Source organism: Chiloscyllium punctatum, chromosome 39 (genome assembly GCF_047496795.1).
Source record: "Chiloscyllium punctatum isolate Juve2018m chromosome 39, sChiPun1.3, whole genome shotgun sequence".
In the NCBI taxonomy this organism is placed as follows: Eukaryota; Metazoa; Chordata; class Chondrichthyes; order Orectolobiformes; family Hemiscylliidae; genus Chiloscyllium; species Chiloscyllium punctatum.
This window is the reverse complement of record NC_092777.1, coordinates 13,806,653-13,822,518: the sequence shown is the minus strand read 5'-3', so window position 1 is coordinate 13,822,518 and position 15,866 is coordinate 13,806,653. Positions and strand designations below refer to the sequence as shown.

Below are 15,866 nucleotides of genomic sequence, written 5' to 3'. Positions count from 1 at the left end.
CCATAAGAAACAGGAGTAAGAGTAGGCCATTTGGCCCCTCAAGCCTGCTCCACCATTGAATAGCATCATGGTTGATCTGCCATTCTTCATATCCACCTTCCTGGTGCTTTCCCCCCTAACCTTTGTTTCCCTGAATGATCAAGAATCTATTTATCTCAGCCTTAAGTATCCACAAGGACTCTACCCCCACAGCTCTCTGTGACAAGGAGCTCAATCTGGTCTCCAAACCTTCTAGCCTTCTGAAGGACACAACTGACTGACTCATAACGTTCTGACATACCCTCATGAGGAAACATCAAACCACTACATCAGCACCAACAATGACAAAGCCCAGGGAAAATACCCAAAGATCATTTATAAGGATGGTTTCTATCTTTGATGTAGTGCTGAGATCAGACTTACTTATCATCCTTGGTGCTTTGAACACCAGTTGGCACAGGCCATCCAATCTGGGAGCCAGTTATAGAGAGAAAAATAGAATAAAGGGCTTCCTCTGGTGAAGATGTGTGCGGAGTCTAATCTCCACCTCATTAACTACGTGTTCCATCCACCAGACTGAAACAAGACATTCCGGAAGCTCTCTTATTCAAAACTATGGTTACTGGAGAAGCAAATTACTTATCAAAGCCATGTGTACAGCAGATTGCTAGACTGACCATAGACTCATTGTCTTAAAGCTCAATGTGAGAGACCTGTGCTGGGAATAAAGCTCCACTGTTCCACAAGATGTCTCAAAATATCAATGTTGAATTGAATCACTAAGATTATTACATTTCTTTGCTTTTACCTTTATTCAGGACAAAAGAGAGAATCCCACCCAAGTTTCATCAATAAACACAAAACTTATTTTTATGAACAATCTTAGTTTTTAACAAGTAACAGAATGGGCTATTAATACAGCTTCGTAAACTTCAATTTTTGCGCCTTTAATCCCGAAACATGTCTATACAGATAGGATGATGGGGACATACAAATCTGTCGAAGTATGGCTAGAGATAAAGGAATAAAAAGAAAATTTTGTCTATTGAGTCCAAACCACAAGTGTAGAATGGGGTGACTTTCTCACATCCTTCGGTTTGTGTTGATGAGATTACCTTGTTGTTAGCTGCTGGTTAATGGCAGCATCTCAGTTTGGGTGTCCGGTCAGTTAGACCCAGGTCTTTTATTCAGTTGGCACTTCAGCTTTCAGAATCTTGCAGAATTTCAGGAGAGAGGGAGAGAGAGAGAGAGAGAGACAGACAGACAGAGAGAGAGAGAGAGAGAGAGAGAGACAGAGAGAACGTTCTTTGCTGCAGGCTTCTTCAAGGTCTCTTTCAAACCGTACCACTTTCTGATCTGCGGCAAAACAGAAAGTAACAGCCCAAAAACTGTAGCCCAATGCTATTTCCACTGCTTTCTCCATCAAAAACAACCCACCTTACGTCCTTCTAAACAGCTTTGGATTCCAAAGTTAAAAATCAAAGTTAAAAACACCAGGCTATAATCCAACAGGTTTAATTGGAAGCGCGAGCTTTCAGAGCATTGACAACCACCTGATGAAGGAGTGTCGCTCTGAAAGTTAGTGCTTCCACTTAAACCTGTTGGACTATAACTTGGTGTTGTGTGATTTTTAATTTTGTACACCCCAGTCCAACGCCGGCATCTCCAAATCTTGTTTTCCAAAGGTCACTTGACATTTTGTAAGTACAGCAAATGTTTTATTATCTGGCACCTGGGGGACCAGGACTATTCTGGTTGATCAAATATTCTGGTTAATCAAGAGGTACGTCTAACAGCAGTAAACCCTGACCAAGCGAAGTTTGACTCATCAACATTCCTCAAAAAGCCAATGTGCAAACATCAACCCACCTCCTAAAGTCAAGAACAGAATTGCCTGTGTATATGACAGAGATCAGCAGTCCCTGTCTATATAATAGAAACTTAATGCAGGGGGTCCAAACCCATCACTGTTACACTTTATTTACAGCATAGATACTCAGACTTTGTTGTAGATTGCGGTATTTTCTTTATTCATTCACAGGATGTGGGCATCGCTGGCTAGGCAACATTTATTACCCTAATTGCCCAGAGGGTATTTGAGGTAAATAATGTTTGCCAGTTTATCGAGAGTGCCAGCCGATAAGGTGTTGGTTTTAAAAGAAAGTTTGCTGTATTCAGTAAAGCACAACATGATAAGCTCTCTGCACCTCAGGCAGTATCCAAAACTTCAATTTATCCAGTTTTGTGTTCCAAGAAAATGTGTGTAACACCGACAACGTCAATGATCAGCTCAAGAGATATGCCCAGGAGGAAAATGTCAATGAAAGACTCAATGTCTGAACACTCAGCATACAGACTGAGGCAAAAGGATAGGCAATGGCCCAGTGGTATTATCACTAGACTATTAATCCATAAATTTAGCTCCCATTCTAGGGACCCTGGATTTAACTCACACCATGGTCGAATTTAACTTAAATTTTCACAAAAAGAATCAGTAATTAAGAGGCAAATGATGATCATGAGATCATTATTCATTGTCAGGAAAACCAATCTGGTTCACTAATGTACTGTAGGAAAAGGAAATCTGCCATCCTTACCTAGTCTGGCCAACATGTGTCTTCGGGCCAACATGTGACTCCAGGCCCACAGCAATGTGGTTGACTCTTAACTGCTCTCTGGGAAATTAGTCATGAGCAATGAATGCTGGCCTAGCCAGGGACACCCTCATCCCATGAGTCAATTTAATAACAAGTCCCAAAAGATTTGGATTGCTAGTTTTGTGGTCTTAAACAGTGTGGAATGTAGAGCAATGGGACTAACATCAACAGTCAGTGTAATGGTGGTGTTAGTGTCACATGGTAATATAGAGAAGACCAGAAAGCATCAGAAACATAAACAGGATCCTGAGAGGATGTGCATATAGAAAAAGCTGGAAATAAAGAGTTCTTGAAGAAACTTCACGGACTTGAGCTATAATAATTAGGGGAATTAGAGTTAGACTCCACACACACACACACACACACACACACACAGTAAAATACAAAAGGTGACCAGATAACTTGCAGAGAGCTGGTGCACTCTACTGCTGTATAACATTTTGTACGCACCACCTATGAACACCATAAGTGACTTGATGAAAACAATGAGGCGATTGAGACTCTGAATAGGCACACTGTCTCCTTACAGACTGGTCACCTTTTTGTTTAAAGATAGCTGCTCTAAAATTGACTATTCAGTGCTTAGGGAGCTAGGCGAAAGTGAGTACTGCAGATGCTGGAGGTTAGAGTCAAGATTAGAGTGGTGCTGGAAAAGCACAGCAGGTCAGGCAGCATCCGAGGAGCAGGAAAATCAATGTTTCGGGCAGGAGTCCTTCATCAGGAATGAGGCTGGGAGCCTCGGGGGTGGAGAGATAAGTGGGAGGGGGTGAGGCTTGGGAGAAGGTAGATGAGAATGCAATAGGTGGATGGAGGAAAGGGTAAAGGTAGTAGGTCAGAGAGGAGGGTGGAATGGATAGGTGGGAAGGAAGATGGACAGGTAGTACAGGTCATGAGGATGGTGCTGAGCTGGAAGGTTGGAAGTGGGGTAAGGTGGAGGAAGGGGAAATAAAGAAACTGGTGAAATCCACATTGATGCCCTGGGGTTGAAGTGTTCCGAGGCAGAAGATGAGGCGTTCTTCCTCCAGCCGTCAGGTGGTGAGGGAGCGGCGGTGAAGGAGGCCCAGGACCTCCATGTCCTCGGCAGAGTGGGAGGGGGAGTTTGAAATGTTGGGCCACAGGGCGGTGTGGTTGATTGGTGCGGGTGTCTCGGAGATGTTCCCTAAAGCGCTCTGCTAGGAGGCGCCCAGTCTCCCCAATGTAGAGGAGACTGCATCGGGAGCAACGGATACAATAACTGATATTAGTGGATGTGCGAGTAAAACTTTGATGGATGTGGAAGGCTCCTTTGGGGCCTTGGATGGAGGTGAGGGAGGAGGTGTGGGCACAGGTTTTACAGTTCCTGTGGTGGCAGGGGAAAGTGCCAGGATTGGAGGGTGGCTTGTTTGGGGGCGTGGACCTGACCAGGTAGTCACGGAGGGAACAGTCTTTGTGGAAGGCGGAAAGGGGTGGGGAGGGAAATATACCCTTGGTGGTGGGGTCTGTTTGGAGGTGGCGGAAATGTCGGCGGATGATGCAGTTTATGATGCCGAGGTTGGTAGGATGGAAGGTGAGGACCAGGGGGTTTCTATCCTTGTTGCAGTTGGAGGGGTGGGGTTTGAGAGCGGAGGTGCAGGATGTGGACAAAATGTGTTGGAGAGCACAAGGACAGTACCCCCCCCCACCCCCCCCCGAGTCCTCACCTTCCACCCTACCAAACTCTGCATAAACCGCATCATCCGCCACCTCCAAACGGGCCCCACCACCAGGGATATATTTCCCTCCCCACCCCTTTCCGCCTTCCACAAAGACGTTCCCTCTGTGACTACCTGGTCAGGTCCACGTCCCCCAACAACCCACCCTCCCATTCTGGCACTTTCCCCTGCCACCGCAGGAATTACAAAACCTGCGCCCACACCTCCTCCCTCACCTCCATCCAAGGCCCTAAAGGAGCCTTCCACATCCATCAAAGTTTTACCTGCACATCCACCGATATCATTTATTGTATCCGTTGCTCCCGATGCAGTCTCCTCTACATTGGGGAGACTGGACGCCTCCTACCAGAGCGCTTTAGGGAACATCTCCGGGACACCCGCACCAATCAACCCCACTGCCCCGTGGCCGAATATTTCAACTCCCCCTCCCACTCTGCGGAGGATATGGAGGTCCTGGGCCTCCTTCACCGCCGCTCCCTCACCACCAGACGCCTGGAGGAAAAACGCCTCATCTTCCGCCTTGGAACACTTCAACCCCAGGGCATCAATGTGGACTTCAACAGCTTCCTCATTTCCCCTTCCCCCACCTCACCCCAGTTCCAAACTTCCAGCTCAGCACTGTCCCCATGACCTGTCCTACCTGTCAATCTTCCTTCCCACCTATCCACTCCACCCTCCTCTCCGACCTACTACCTTTACCCCCTCCTCCATCCACCTATTGCACTCTCATCTACCTTCTCCCCAGCCCCACACCCCCATTTATCTCTCTATCCCCGAGTCTCCCAGCCTCATTTCTGATGAAGGGCTCCTGCCCGAAACGTCGAATCTCCTGCTCCTCGGATGCTGCCTGACCTGCTGTGCTTTTCCAGCACCACTCTAGTGCTTAGCGAGCTGTCAGGTCATTGGCTAAGTAGAAAGGCATAGGGACAACATTCAGAATGTAACAGAAACCATACCAGATCCTTCCATGATGCTCTGAAGACCATCCATGGTGTGGAAACTTTCTTTCCTCTGAACCAAACTGATTACAGACAAGACCAAAATCCCAGGGTGACGGGAAGCACCTTTCAACAATGTTCTGAATCTGCTGATAACAATTACTTCAAGATAATTGCCCACTTCCCCAAACTGAAGTCAATTTCTGACTCATGTATACTCCCAGCAAAGTTGAGATCACAAAAGTAATCAGTTTCCAGCAAGGCACCAGGGTCAAGCACAGCACCAAATGAAATCCGCAAGACAGGAGGCATGATACTCACTGCACTATTGTAGGTAATGTAGAACCAGGTCCAAAAAATGTTAAGTTCTATTCCTCATGGATTTAAACTTGCATCAATGGTTCACCTACAGCAAAGGAAGGGAAATTGTTCAGCTTGTGACAACCATTAAGAGATCTCCCTGCTTGCAATGTTAGGAGGATACTTGCAAGATTGCAACTAAACCACCCTGCGCAACATCTCGAACAAGAGGCCCGAGCAGGAAGTCAGTGCAATGCCAGGAAAGGTTGTGGTACAGTTGGTATGAGGTTTACTGCATGGCACCTCCAGGAGAAATGCCGAGAACAGAACTGCATATCCAGATGGAAGTCTTTGTCATGAGGGCCTAGGGGAGATCATGGCAAAAATTTGTCTACCTAGAAAAGTTCATCGCTATGGTACAGCAACTCCATAGTGGCATTTTGTATCTATACTGAATGGGGGAGAGTCTTCTGACACCTGTTCAGTCACAAATGGAATGAACAGGACTGAGGTTTGTTTGCTACTTCTATAATGTTGTATGGTCATGTCATTCATTAAAAACTAGGACCTAATGATATGTGAACAAAGTTGGGAATTCTGCCGTGACTAACTCATCTTCTGACTCTCAAAAGCATGTCTGTCACCTACAAGGCACGAGTCAGGAGTGTGATGGAATCCTCCCCACTTACTTGGATGGTGCAGCTCCAACAACACTCAGGAAGCTTGACACTATTGAGGTCAAAGTAATCTGCTTAATAACACCGCATCCACCATCTTCACTCCCTCCATCACCACTGTTCAGTAGCAGCAGTGTCTACCAGGTACAAGATAACTTGAAAAATTCACCAAGGCTCCATTGACTGCACCTTCCAAACTAATGATCCTATGTGTCTACAAGGACAGCAGATACACAGGAATGTCATTGCTTACAAGATTCCCTTCAATTAACTCACAGTCCTAATCTGAAAATCTATCGTCGTTTTGTTTCACTGTTACTGGGTCAAAATCTCCTTCCTGAACAGTATTCTGGGTGTATCTAAACCCGTGGACATGAAGAAGGGACCTCAGCACCATCTTACAAGGGCAGTCAGCAATAGGCAATAAATGCTGGCCCAGCCACACCCAGAGATACCCACATCCTGTGAATGAAACAATTGAAATCATTTAAACAATGGGGTGCAGGTTCATAGTTCCAGGTAGTCACAGGTAGACAGGGTACTGAAGAGATCATTTGGTACACTTGCCTGTATTGGTCACTGCATTGAGTATAGGAGTTGGGATGATGTGACTGGAGATGACATTGGTTTGGCCACTTTTGGAATATTGCATTCAGTTCTGGTCTCCCTGCTATTGGAAGGGTGTTGTGAAACTTGAGAGGGTTCAGAAAAGATTTACAAGGGTGTTGTCAGGGTTGGAGGGTTTGAGCTATAGGGAGAGGCTGAACTGGCTGGGGCTGTTTTCCCTGGAGCGTCAGAGGCTGAGGGGTGACCTTATAGAGGTTTATAAAATTATGAGAAGCATGGATAGGATAAATAGACAAGGTCTTTTTTCCCAGGGTGGGGGAGTCCAGAACTAGAGGGCATAGGTTTAAGTGAGAAGGGAATCATTTAAATAGGACCTAAGGGGTAACCTTTTCATGCAGAGGGTGGTGTGTGTATGGGATGAGCTGCCAGAGGAAGTGTTGGAGGCTGGTACAATTGCAACATTTAAAAGGCATCTGGATGGGTATATGAACAGGAAGGGTTTAGAGGGATATGGGCCAACTGCTGGCAAATGACACTAGATTAATTTAGGATATCTTCGCGGCATGGATGACTTAGACTGAAGGGTCTGTTTCTGTGTTGTACATCTCTATGACTCTACTAAAATCCTATGTGCCACATGTCACTGTTACGGAGCAGTTGTGTGTCAAGTTGTTTTAAATGGAGCTATCCTCTGATCATGCTTCATCCCCTGATAATGCTAACTACCAATCTCCTGACAGTGTTCACTGTCACTCTGATAAAGTTCACCCAACTACACCCCTTCCCGCAGCACTGACTGAGTTCACCTACTACTGTGACCACTGAGAGCATTCACTCCACTTCACCCCCTTCATGCCATGAAATGGTTAATCTCCCACCCTCTGAACAAACTGTGCACCCATGGACCAAGCTGCCTGTTTCAGCATTTGCTGGGTGGGAGACAGGGAAAGTGAATTGTGGGAAGGGGACAGGAGTGGGTCAGCACAGCCCATGGTTTGAAGGGTAGACAGTGCTGTTTCGAGACAATTGTGGGGGGAAGTGGGGAGGGGGTAGTTTGAACATGCTGTAAAGGTCTGCAGTGCTTGGATACTGCTGCAATATTTGGTGTGGAGTTACATACCAGAGTAAGCTTCACAGTTGCTATAAAAAGCTCTCAATAAATCCATGTAAAACGAAGGTAGGCACCAGGCATAGTTCTGGTAATTTGGTCCCACTGCTGGACTCACGTAACGCGATAAATCTAATAATTGGAAGTTTAAACTTCCTGCTATGAATGTGCGCATCTCAGGACTATCTTAGTACTTGAGGTGCATCAGTGACACACGTTGAGTTGGGGGCTCTACTGCACCCATGTAACAATCTGCTGGCTGCTTGGACAGATGCAAAGATGTACACTCTGCAGATCCTGTACTTTTACTCCATTGTACAATTCTTTCAAACTTACTGGGGATAAACCATTAGCTTCACAAGTTGAGAGCTGCAAGTGCCCCCATCTGCAGTGATAGTACACTTGTTAGAAATGCACCAGATCACTTGTTCAAATTAGACTAGGTTTATATTTTTCCTTGACATCAACTTGTCCAGAGATGTTAGTACACACCTCTGAAGCAGGTAGGTCTTGAACCCAGGTCTCTTGGCTCAGGAGTAGGGTCACTCAGTGATGCAGCTAGACACACACTAAGGGCACTATGGTGATAGTCCGCTAAGCGTGAGAGTGTACTGCTGTGGATGGAATTAAATTCCTGTCACGTAGGTGCCAGTAACCACTCACCCCTCCCCACACCTTATGGAATCACTGAAACACTGGACCCATAACTTGCTGGTATCACTGTGATTGTTCACTCCATCTGCCATCTCACTTTGATCTCCTGAGTGGAGGCCAGGTGAGTGCTAAGAAAAAATCCATGGCTACTGCCTGAGTGAGGATCAGCAGGGAGCTATCTGAAAACCTGGAGGCAGCTCTGGCCTGCTCCTCCTCCTCTCATTGGGCAGCGAGGGTAGGGAGGCTTCCACTGCTGACTCCTTCAGAAAGCCCTCAGTGACTGGCTCCTGCCACCATAGCATCATTGGTCAGCCGAAGCCACCCCTCGGCCAATTAAAGCCTTTCTAGATGAAAGTGAAGCCCTTGGTGAGTTAGGATCAGGACCTGGAACGCATCTAGCTACCAGTTTGCTGACCGAGTATTCAAAATCCTAAATCTCAACACTGTTCTGTTATAGAGCAAGACAGGAGCTGATCTGGATCTTAACTCGATCACCTCACTTGACTCCATATCCTTTTATGTTTCCAAATAACAAAAAGCTATCAGTTGTAGTTTGGAAATGGCGATTGAATTAGTCTGGCAGCTCTTTGTGGGAGAGAATTCCTCATTTTGACTGTGCTTTGCATGCAGATATATTTCTTAAAGTCTCTCCTGTATGGTCTGGCTCTGATGTCTACTAGCCATTGGAAGGTGTGTTATAACACAGACAAATCAGGTTGATTGTCGGCCTGTAACTATTCCTGAAGGTAGGCAGTAAGAGTGGGAGACTTTCCTGCTCAGCTATCCTGCAGTGGGTCATGACAAACCATTCCTTTAGATTGTCATAAAGGTGGACCAATCCAACGGAAATACATGGCCCAATCCTCATAAATGAAGGTGTGACTGAAGACAAAGTCTACTTATTTTCCCTCAAGGTTCCTGATGAAGGGCTTATGCTTGAAATGTTGACCCTCCTGCTCCCTGAATACTGCCTGACCTGCTGCGCTTTTCCAGCACCACACTCTCGACTCTGATCTCCAGCATCTGCACTCCTCACTTTCTGCCAATACACTGCATATGTCTGTCCGTTGTGTTGTCAGTTATTCATAAACATAACAAATAGTTGAGCTACCTGCAGATCTTTCCAATTTGAGGATGTGCCCATTAAATCTACCCTTTTCTGAAAATAAACTTCACAGGGTTAGTTTCGCCCAGGAGGGGCACTGCAACTGAAACAACGTCAAATGGTTAGTGGAAGCTCATGAGTCTCATCAAACTTAAATCAATTATTCAGGGTGTCACTGCACCCTAGCCCCTGTGGTGCTCACCGGTCTGTAAAGGTCTTTAATGTGCCAGTGAACACCACCTCTCACTGGAGACTGGGCAGCAATGTAACCACAGTTCAGAGGCAGTTAAACAGTATGACTCTCTGCCTGTTATCTCTATTCTATCTTTTATAGTCTAATAAGGATCAGAAATTTGACTTCAATTCCATCAGTTTTATTTTTAGTGAACAGACACTTAGGTGAAAACTCATCCAATGACTGCTGAGAGTTATTATAAATTATATTTATAGACATTCTCAAGCTGGGTAACTTCCTCGATTAGAATTCATTACTCTTGGCTACCCTTTTCAAATCCATGTTAGCTCTTTCTAATCAGCTCACATTTCTCCAAGTCATTCTTGCTGATTACATTTTTAAACAACTTCCCCAAATGAAAGTTATCTGACCTTTCCTGCTTTCCTCTCTCTCGTTCTCGCACCTTCCTCCAATAACGAAGATGTATTTGCAATTTTCCAGTCTAAAAGGTCAATTCCTGAATCAAGAACTTTAAAAAAAATTGATGGCCGAAGCATCTGCAATATCCTCACCCACATTTTTTAAAAGCCTTGCGTTAAAACCATCAGGACCGGGGTTTGTCAGTATTTAGTGGCATTTTGTCTTCAATACAGGTTTAATACTGGGAGCTGGGACAATTGGATACTGAAGGTCAAAGCCTCCAGGAATGCGTTCAACCAGAGTTGGCAATGCTATTTGCAAAGCCAAACATAATTATTCAACAAGTCTGCCATTTCCCAGAATTGTAACAAACAGCAGGAAGCCATTTGGCCCATCATGATTACTATCCAATCAGCATAATGCATCTTTGCCATTCTCCCACCTTGCCTTACTTCCTTTTATCATAGTACCCTCACCTGTTTCTAAAGATCCGGCCTTCTATCCTTTTTCATCTGAGATAATTGGAAAAACGTTCAGTGTTAATCTTGACCTCCCTCACAAGATTCTTGTTGTAATGCTGATGAGCATCTTTGTGTCTTCCGTTGCAATCCTTTATATTTCTCCCAGTCCCCAAGTGGGAACGACAGCTTTCTAGGTGAGAGTGCTTCCACTGATCCACAGCTGGCACAAACAGGGTTTTGTTATTCATTCATGGGATGTGGGTATTGCTAGCAAGGCCAGCATTTGTTGCCCAGAGGGAAGTTAGTGATCAACCACATTGCTGGAGGTCTGGAGTCACATGTTAAGTCAGATTGGATAAGGATAAGGAAGGCAGTCCTGAGGAAGGGTTACAACCGAAACATTGATTTCTCCACCTCCTGATGCTGCCTGGCTTGCTGTGTTCTTCCAGCCTCCTGCCTGTCTACTTTGGATCTCAGCATCTGCAGTTTTGTTGTCTCTAAAACAAGGATAGCAGATTGCCTTTCGAAAGGACAGTAGTGATCCAGATGGGTTTTTGCAACAATCAACTACAGTTACATATGGTTGCTATTAAACTATAAATTCCAGATTCTCTTATTGAAAGCAAAGAGCTTGCAGTTATATAGCGTCTTTCATAACCTCAAGATGTCCCACAGTGCTGTTCAGCCTAACCATGTCAATTGAGATTATTTTCTTCCTGGTAACAGATTACAGCGTCGATAATTCATCTCGAGCGGTGGCTTCCAAGATACTTCTGGTCTCGTGCTGGTGTCAGTGGGCTGCAGCTTGGACTTGACAACAACTGGTATATCTGGTGAGAGCGCGGAAATGGGTCCAGTAGTGTAGCTCAGGGGGGGCGAAAGAGTTAACACCTTCACATCTTCCACTGGACAGTGGGGGACTTGGACATGTGCTGTGGGTGAGATTCAAAACATAATGGCTGCACCAGAGTCTGGAGGGAGCAACAAATTGAAATGAATGAATATAAAGTTTGTCTGAATTAGCTACTAGACTCCCTTCATGCTTGTTCCAGGCATACGGCACTTGTTCGAATCCAGTTGCAAACAAGCATCTTCCTGACTGGCCGTAAGTGAGTGTATGTGAAGAATCATTTTACCTGCGGTCTCCAGTAGGCCAGTGGGAAGTACATTCACATTGTGAGCTGGCTGTGTCCACCACCTAGATTATGAGAGAAAGGGCCATTGTCCAGTGCCCAGAAACATGCGTTAGCCCTTTATATATGCAAATAAGGGGATCAGCATCTTTTTGATGCCCACTTTAGCTTTCTCGTCAACTGCTAACGTTAACTACGTTCTGGAGAACCAAGCCTGACAGAGGGTAAAAGATGGTGGGGTGAAGGAAGGAGGGAGGGGGTGTCTTTAAAGGAACTGACCGCAGAATGCTCCTCTAGAGCCAATGTTAAGAGAGGGCAAGATGTTTCTCATTCCCTCCCCATCTACCGCTATATCTCTTTCCTTCCTCTCCCTACACTGAGCCCAGGTCTCTAATTATGATCCCCCCACCCCTCATCCAGTCATTGTTTACCACTTCCCCTCCCAGTAATAACTGGAAATGAACAGACTTGTCCTCCAATTTGAGGTATACGAGATGAATCATAGAATCACAGAAGTCAGGCAACACCAGGTTATTGTCCAACAGGTTTATCACAAGCTTTCAGAGTGTGGCCTCTCTGTCAAGGCTTCACCAGATGAAGGAGCAATGGTTCAAAAGCTTGTGATTTTAGCTAAACCTGTTGGGCTATAACCTAGTGTCGTCTGACTCCTGACCTCATCCACCCCAGTCCAACACTGGCACCTCTGCATCATAGAACCCCAACTTTGCAGATCGAGGCCATTTGGCCCATCAAGTCTGCACCAACCTCAAAAGAGCATCCCTCCCTATACCCGCTTTCCCATGGCGAACCCACCTAGCCTGTGCATCCCTGGACACTCTGGGCAATTTAGCACGGTCAACCCACCTAACCTGCACATCTTAGGACTGTGAGAGGAAACCAGAGCACCCGCAGGAAACCCATACAGACATGGGGAGAATGTGCAAACTCCCCACAGACATTTGCCTGAGCTCAGAATCAAACCTGGGTCCCTGGTGCTAACCACTGATCCACAATGCTGCCCATTGAATCCTTCCTGGCAGGGCACTGAACCCCAGTCTCCTGTATGACAGATGGGGTTACTACTGAGGTCCTACGTCAGATGAGTATCTGTCATTTGCAAGTTTAACTATTTGTTGTCTTCTGGACTGATGGCTCATTTGCAGCACTAGAATGGTGACATGGTGACTCAGTGGTTAGCACTGCTGCCTCACAGCGCCAGGGACCCAGGTTCGATTCCAGCCTCAGGCGACTGACTGTGTGGAGTTTGCACATTCTCCCTGTGTCTGCGTGGGTTTCCTCCGGGTGCTCCAGTTTCCTCCCACAGTCCAACAATGTGCAGGTCAGGTGAATTGGCCATGCTAAATTGCCCATAGTGTTTGTCAGGGGTAAATATAGGGTAGGGGAATGGGTCTGGGTGGGTTACTTTTCGGAGGGTCAGTGTGGATTGTTGGGCTAAACTGTATGGAATCTAATCTAATCGCTACTGCATCATTCCCACACATCCACCTCCTCAATGCATCCTAACCCATCTGCTGCCAATTGATCATAACTTCTGCTCTGACTGCCTTCACTTACCTAAGGGTTCCCGTGAGTGTCATGGTGACCTGATCTGCCATTTTGCTTTGCTGACCACAGAGCTCACATTCTCAGTGGGAGTGATGCTTACATCACAGGGTTTGCCTCACTATTGCACTGTAGGGGTCCCAAGATCTTACAGAACACAATATAATCCCCAAAAGCAACTCTTCGAATAGTTTTCCTAACCACCTTTCCGACATTGTTATCCCTCATCCATTTACCCGTTGGCCTCACCTTGAAGTGGTCGAGGTGCTACGTAAATGCAAATTGTTACTTGTGGTGGCCTCTCTCTGTTGATCTCACAGGGTGGAAGACACAATCGATAGCGATGCTCAAAGCTGCAGCAGCCCCAAGCGTGCAAATGTGGAAGAACCTCAGGAAACCAGGAACAAGACTGAGAAAAAGGCCATTGGGAACGGGACTGATCCCAACTCCGGTGTGGAGCTGCGCATTCTCCGACGCAGATCCAGGGCACATTGTTCAGACACAGCTTCCAATGAGGTTAAAGACGCTGAGTGTCATCTGTAATCTCTGAGAGATGCTTCGTGCCACTTCGATTTGGGCTTTTACTCAGTGGAGCATCTGTCCATTCTGCTACCCATATGCAGGAGGGACAATGGGACCTATCATTCATAAACGACAGATGGCAGAGATATCACGTTGCTCAGGCAGATAATGTTTTGGTGAGCAGTTGATAGTGAGGGTTTTCCAACGTTTGTGCAGTGGTGCTGAACTTCACAATATTTAATAAGTATCCTCCCCCTGGGAAATCTTCCTATTGATTGAGAGGTTCAAATGCTTTATAATAGACACCTTAGAAGTAAGTTATAGGTTGGGTTCTGATGGAGGATTATCCACGAGCTGGAATCTAATCTTGGCTTTCAGATGGTTTATAGACAGGAAAATGTATATCTGCGAATGATTGAGAATTGTTCACTGCATGGAGGGTATACAGATTTCATCAGAACAGTGATATTACCGACCATGTTGGTGTAAAAGATATTCATTTGGTCAGCGCCAAGATTGAAACTTTGACTGCTGATGTGACATTTAAATATATATATTTATGTAAATCCAATAAATCTCTATTCTAATCTGTGTCAATGTTTATGATGGCTTCCTGCAATCCCAAATGAAGACCATTCAGCACCCATGGTCATTATAACCCTCTAAGGCTCACACTTGGAAGGACGGGTACATGGTAAATTTAACCTGTTTTAGTTTAACTAGAGGACAGTAAGGAGCCACACATTCAAAAGGTGTTCTAAAACATGAGGGGTCTGGAGAGAGTGGCCAAGGAGAAGGTTTCCCCATTGGTGGATGGATCAAGAATCAGAAGGACACAGATTTAATGTTGCAAAAGACACAACAGTGACATGAGGAGAAACATTTTCACACGCTGAGCGGTTACAATCTGGAATGTGCTGGCAGAGAGGGTGCTGAAGGCAATTGAAACTTTCGAAAGGGACTGAGATCTGAAAGGGAAAGATTCACAGGTCAACAGGTCGTTCTGCTGTAATGCACGCTTTGTTAATGTGAATTTGCTGCATAGGAAGTCGCTAGGTTACAAAAGAGTTCCCTTTTTAAGTCTGCTCGTAGGTTGAGTGTGTATGTAAGTCGGAACAGTTACACAAGGTTCACAAAAAATTTGAGTCAAAACACAATGCACCCAAGTTAATGCAGTCCGACTTAAAATGGCGATGACAGTGGTTACAATGGCGTGGTTCTCCCTCGGGCTGACGAAGTGCTGAAAATGTGCAATGTTTTGAGCACCGTGCCCGCCCATTTGTTAGTATGAACCATTGTATGTAACTCAATTTTTAAAATAATAGGCTTTACAGAGGTCAGTTTGTAAATACGGGCTTCCATAACCCGGGCTAAGCCTGTAATGCAATTGGGGACAAATTGGGGACATTGCTTCCAAAGCGTGAGCGTTTGAAACGTGTGTTGGCTGTAACGTGGTAACATTGCAAACACTTTAAGCACTGTTTCTAAAGCGGGATTTCTCTATAATATGGGGTCGCTCAAGAACGCAACCATTGGGTCATAGAAGGACTGACTGTACAGGAAGACGGTAGGGGAGTGATACAAGGTGAGCTCAAATCACAGAGAACCACCCAGACACAAGATGCTGAATGGCCTTCTTTGGTGACGTAATCATCCCATGGTTGGATGTGAAGACTGGTAGGCAAAGGTGAGGACTGCAGATTCTGAAGATCAGAGTCAAGGGTGCGGTGCTGGAAAAGCATAGCAGGTCAGGCAGCTTCTGAGGAGCAGGAGAATCGATGTTTCGGGCATAAGCCCTTCATCAGGACTGATAGACTGGGAATTTTTGAGGGAGAAATTGGGTTGGGTGTATAGTTCAGAGGTAATTCCGTGGGCTTTTGCCTGATCCTCCGATGCTGCCTGACCTGCTGTGCTTT

General features: G+C 45.7%; 1 protein-coding gene across 1 annotated transcript in view; it reads left to right on the top strand.

The window, feature by feature from the left end:
* The window catches only part of LOC140463834 (transient receptor potential cation channel subfamily V member 6-like), a 67,732-nt gene extending 53,254 nt beyond the window's left edge, over window positions 1-14,478 (top strand). Inside the window, exons 14-15 of the mRNA XM_072558213.1 lie at window positions 11,459-11,565; window positions 13,749-14,478. Coding sequence (XP_072414314.1) covers window positions 11,459-11,565; window positions 13,749-13,971 — 330 coding nt within the window. The 3' untranslated portion in view covers window positions 13,972-14,478. The remainder of the gene's footprint in view (window positions 1-11,458; window positions 11,566-13,748) is intronic.
* Window positions 14,479-15,866: the final 1,388 nt, after the last annotated feature.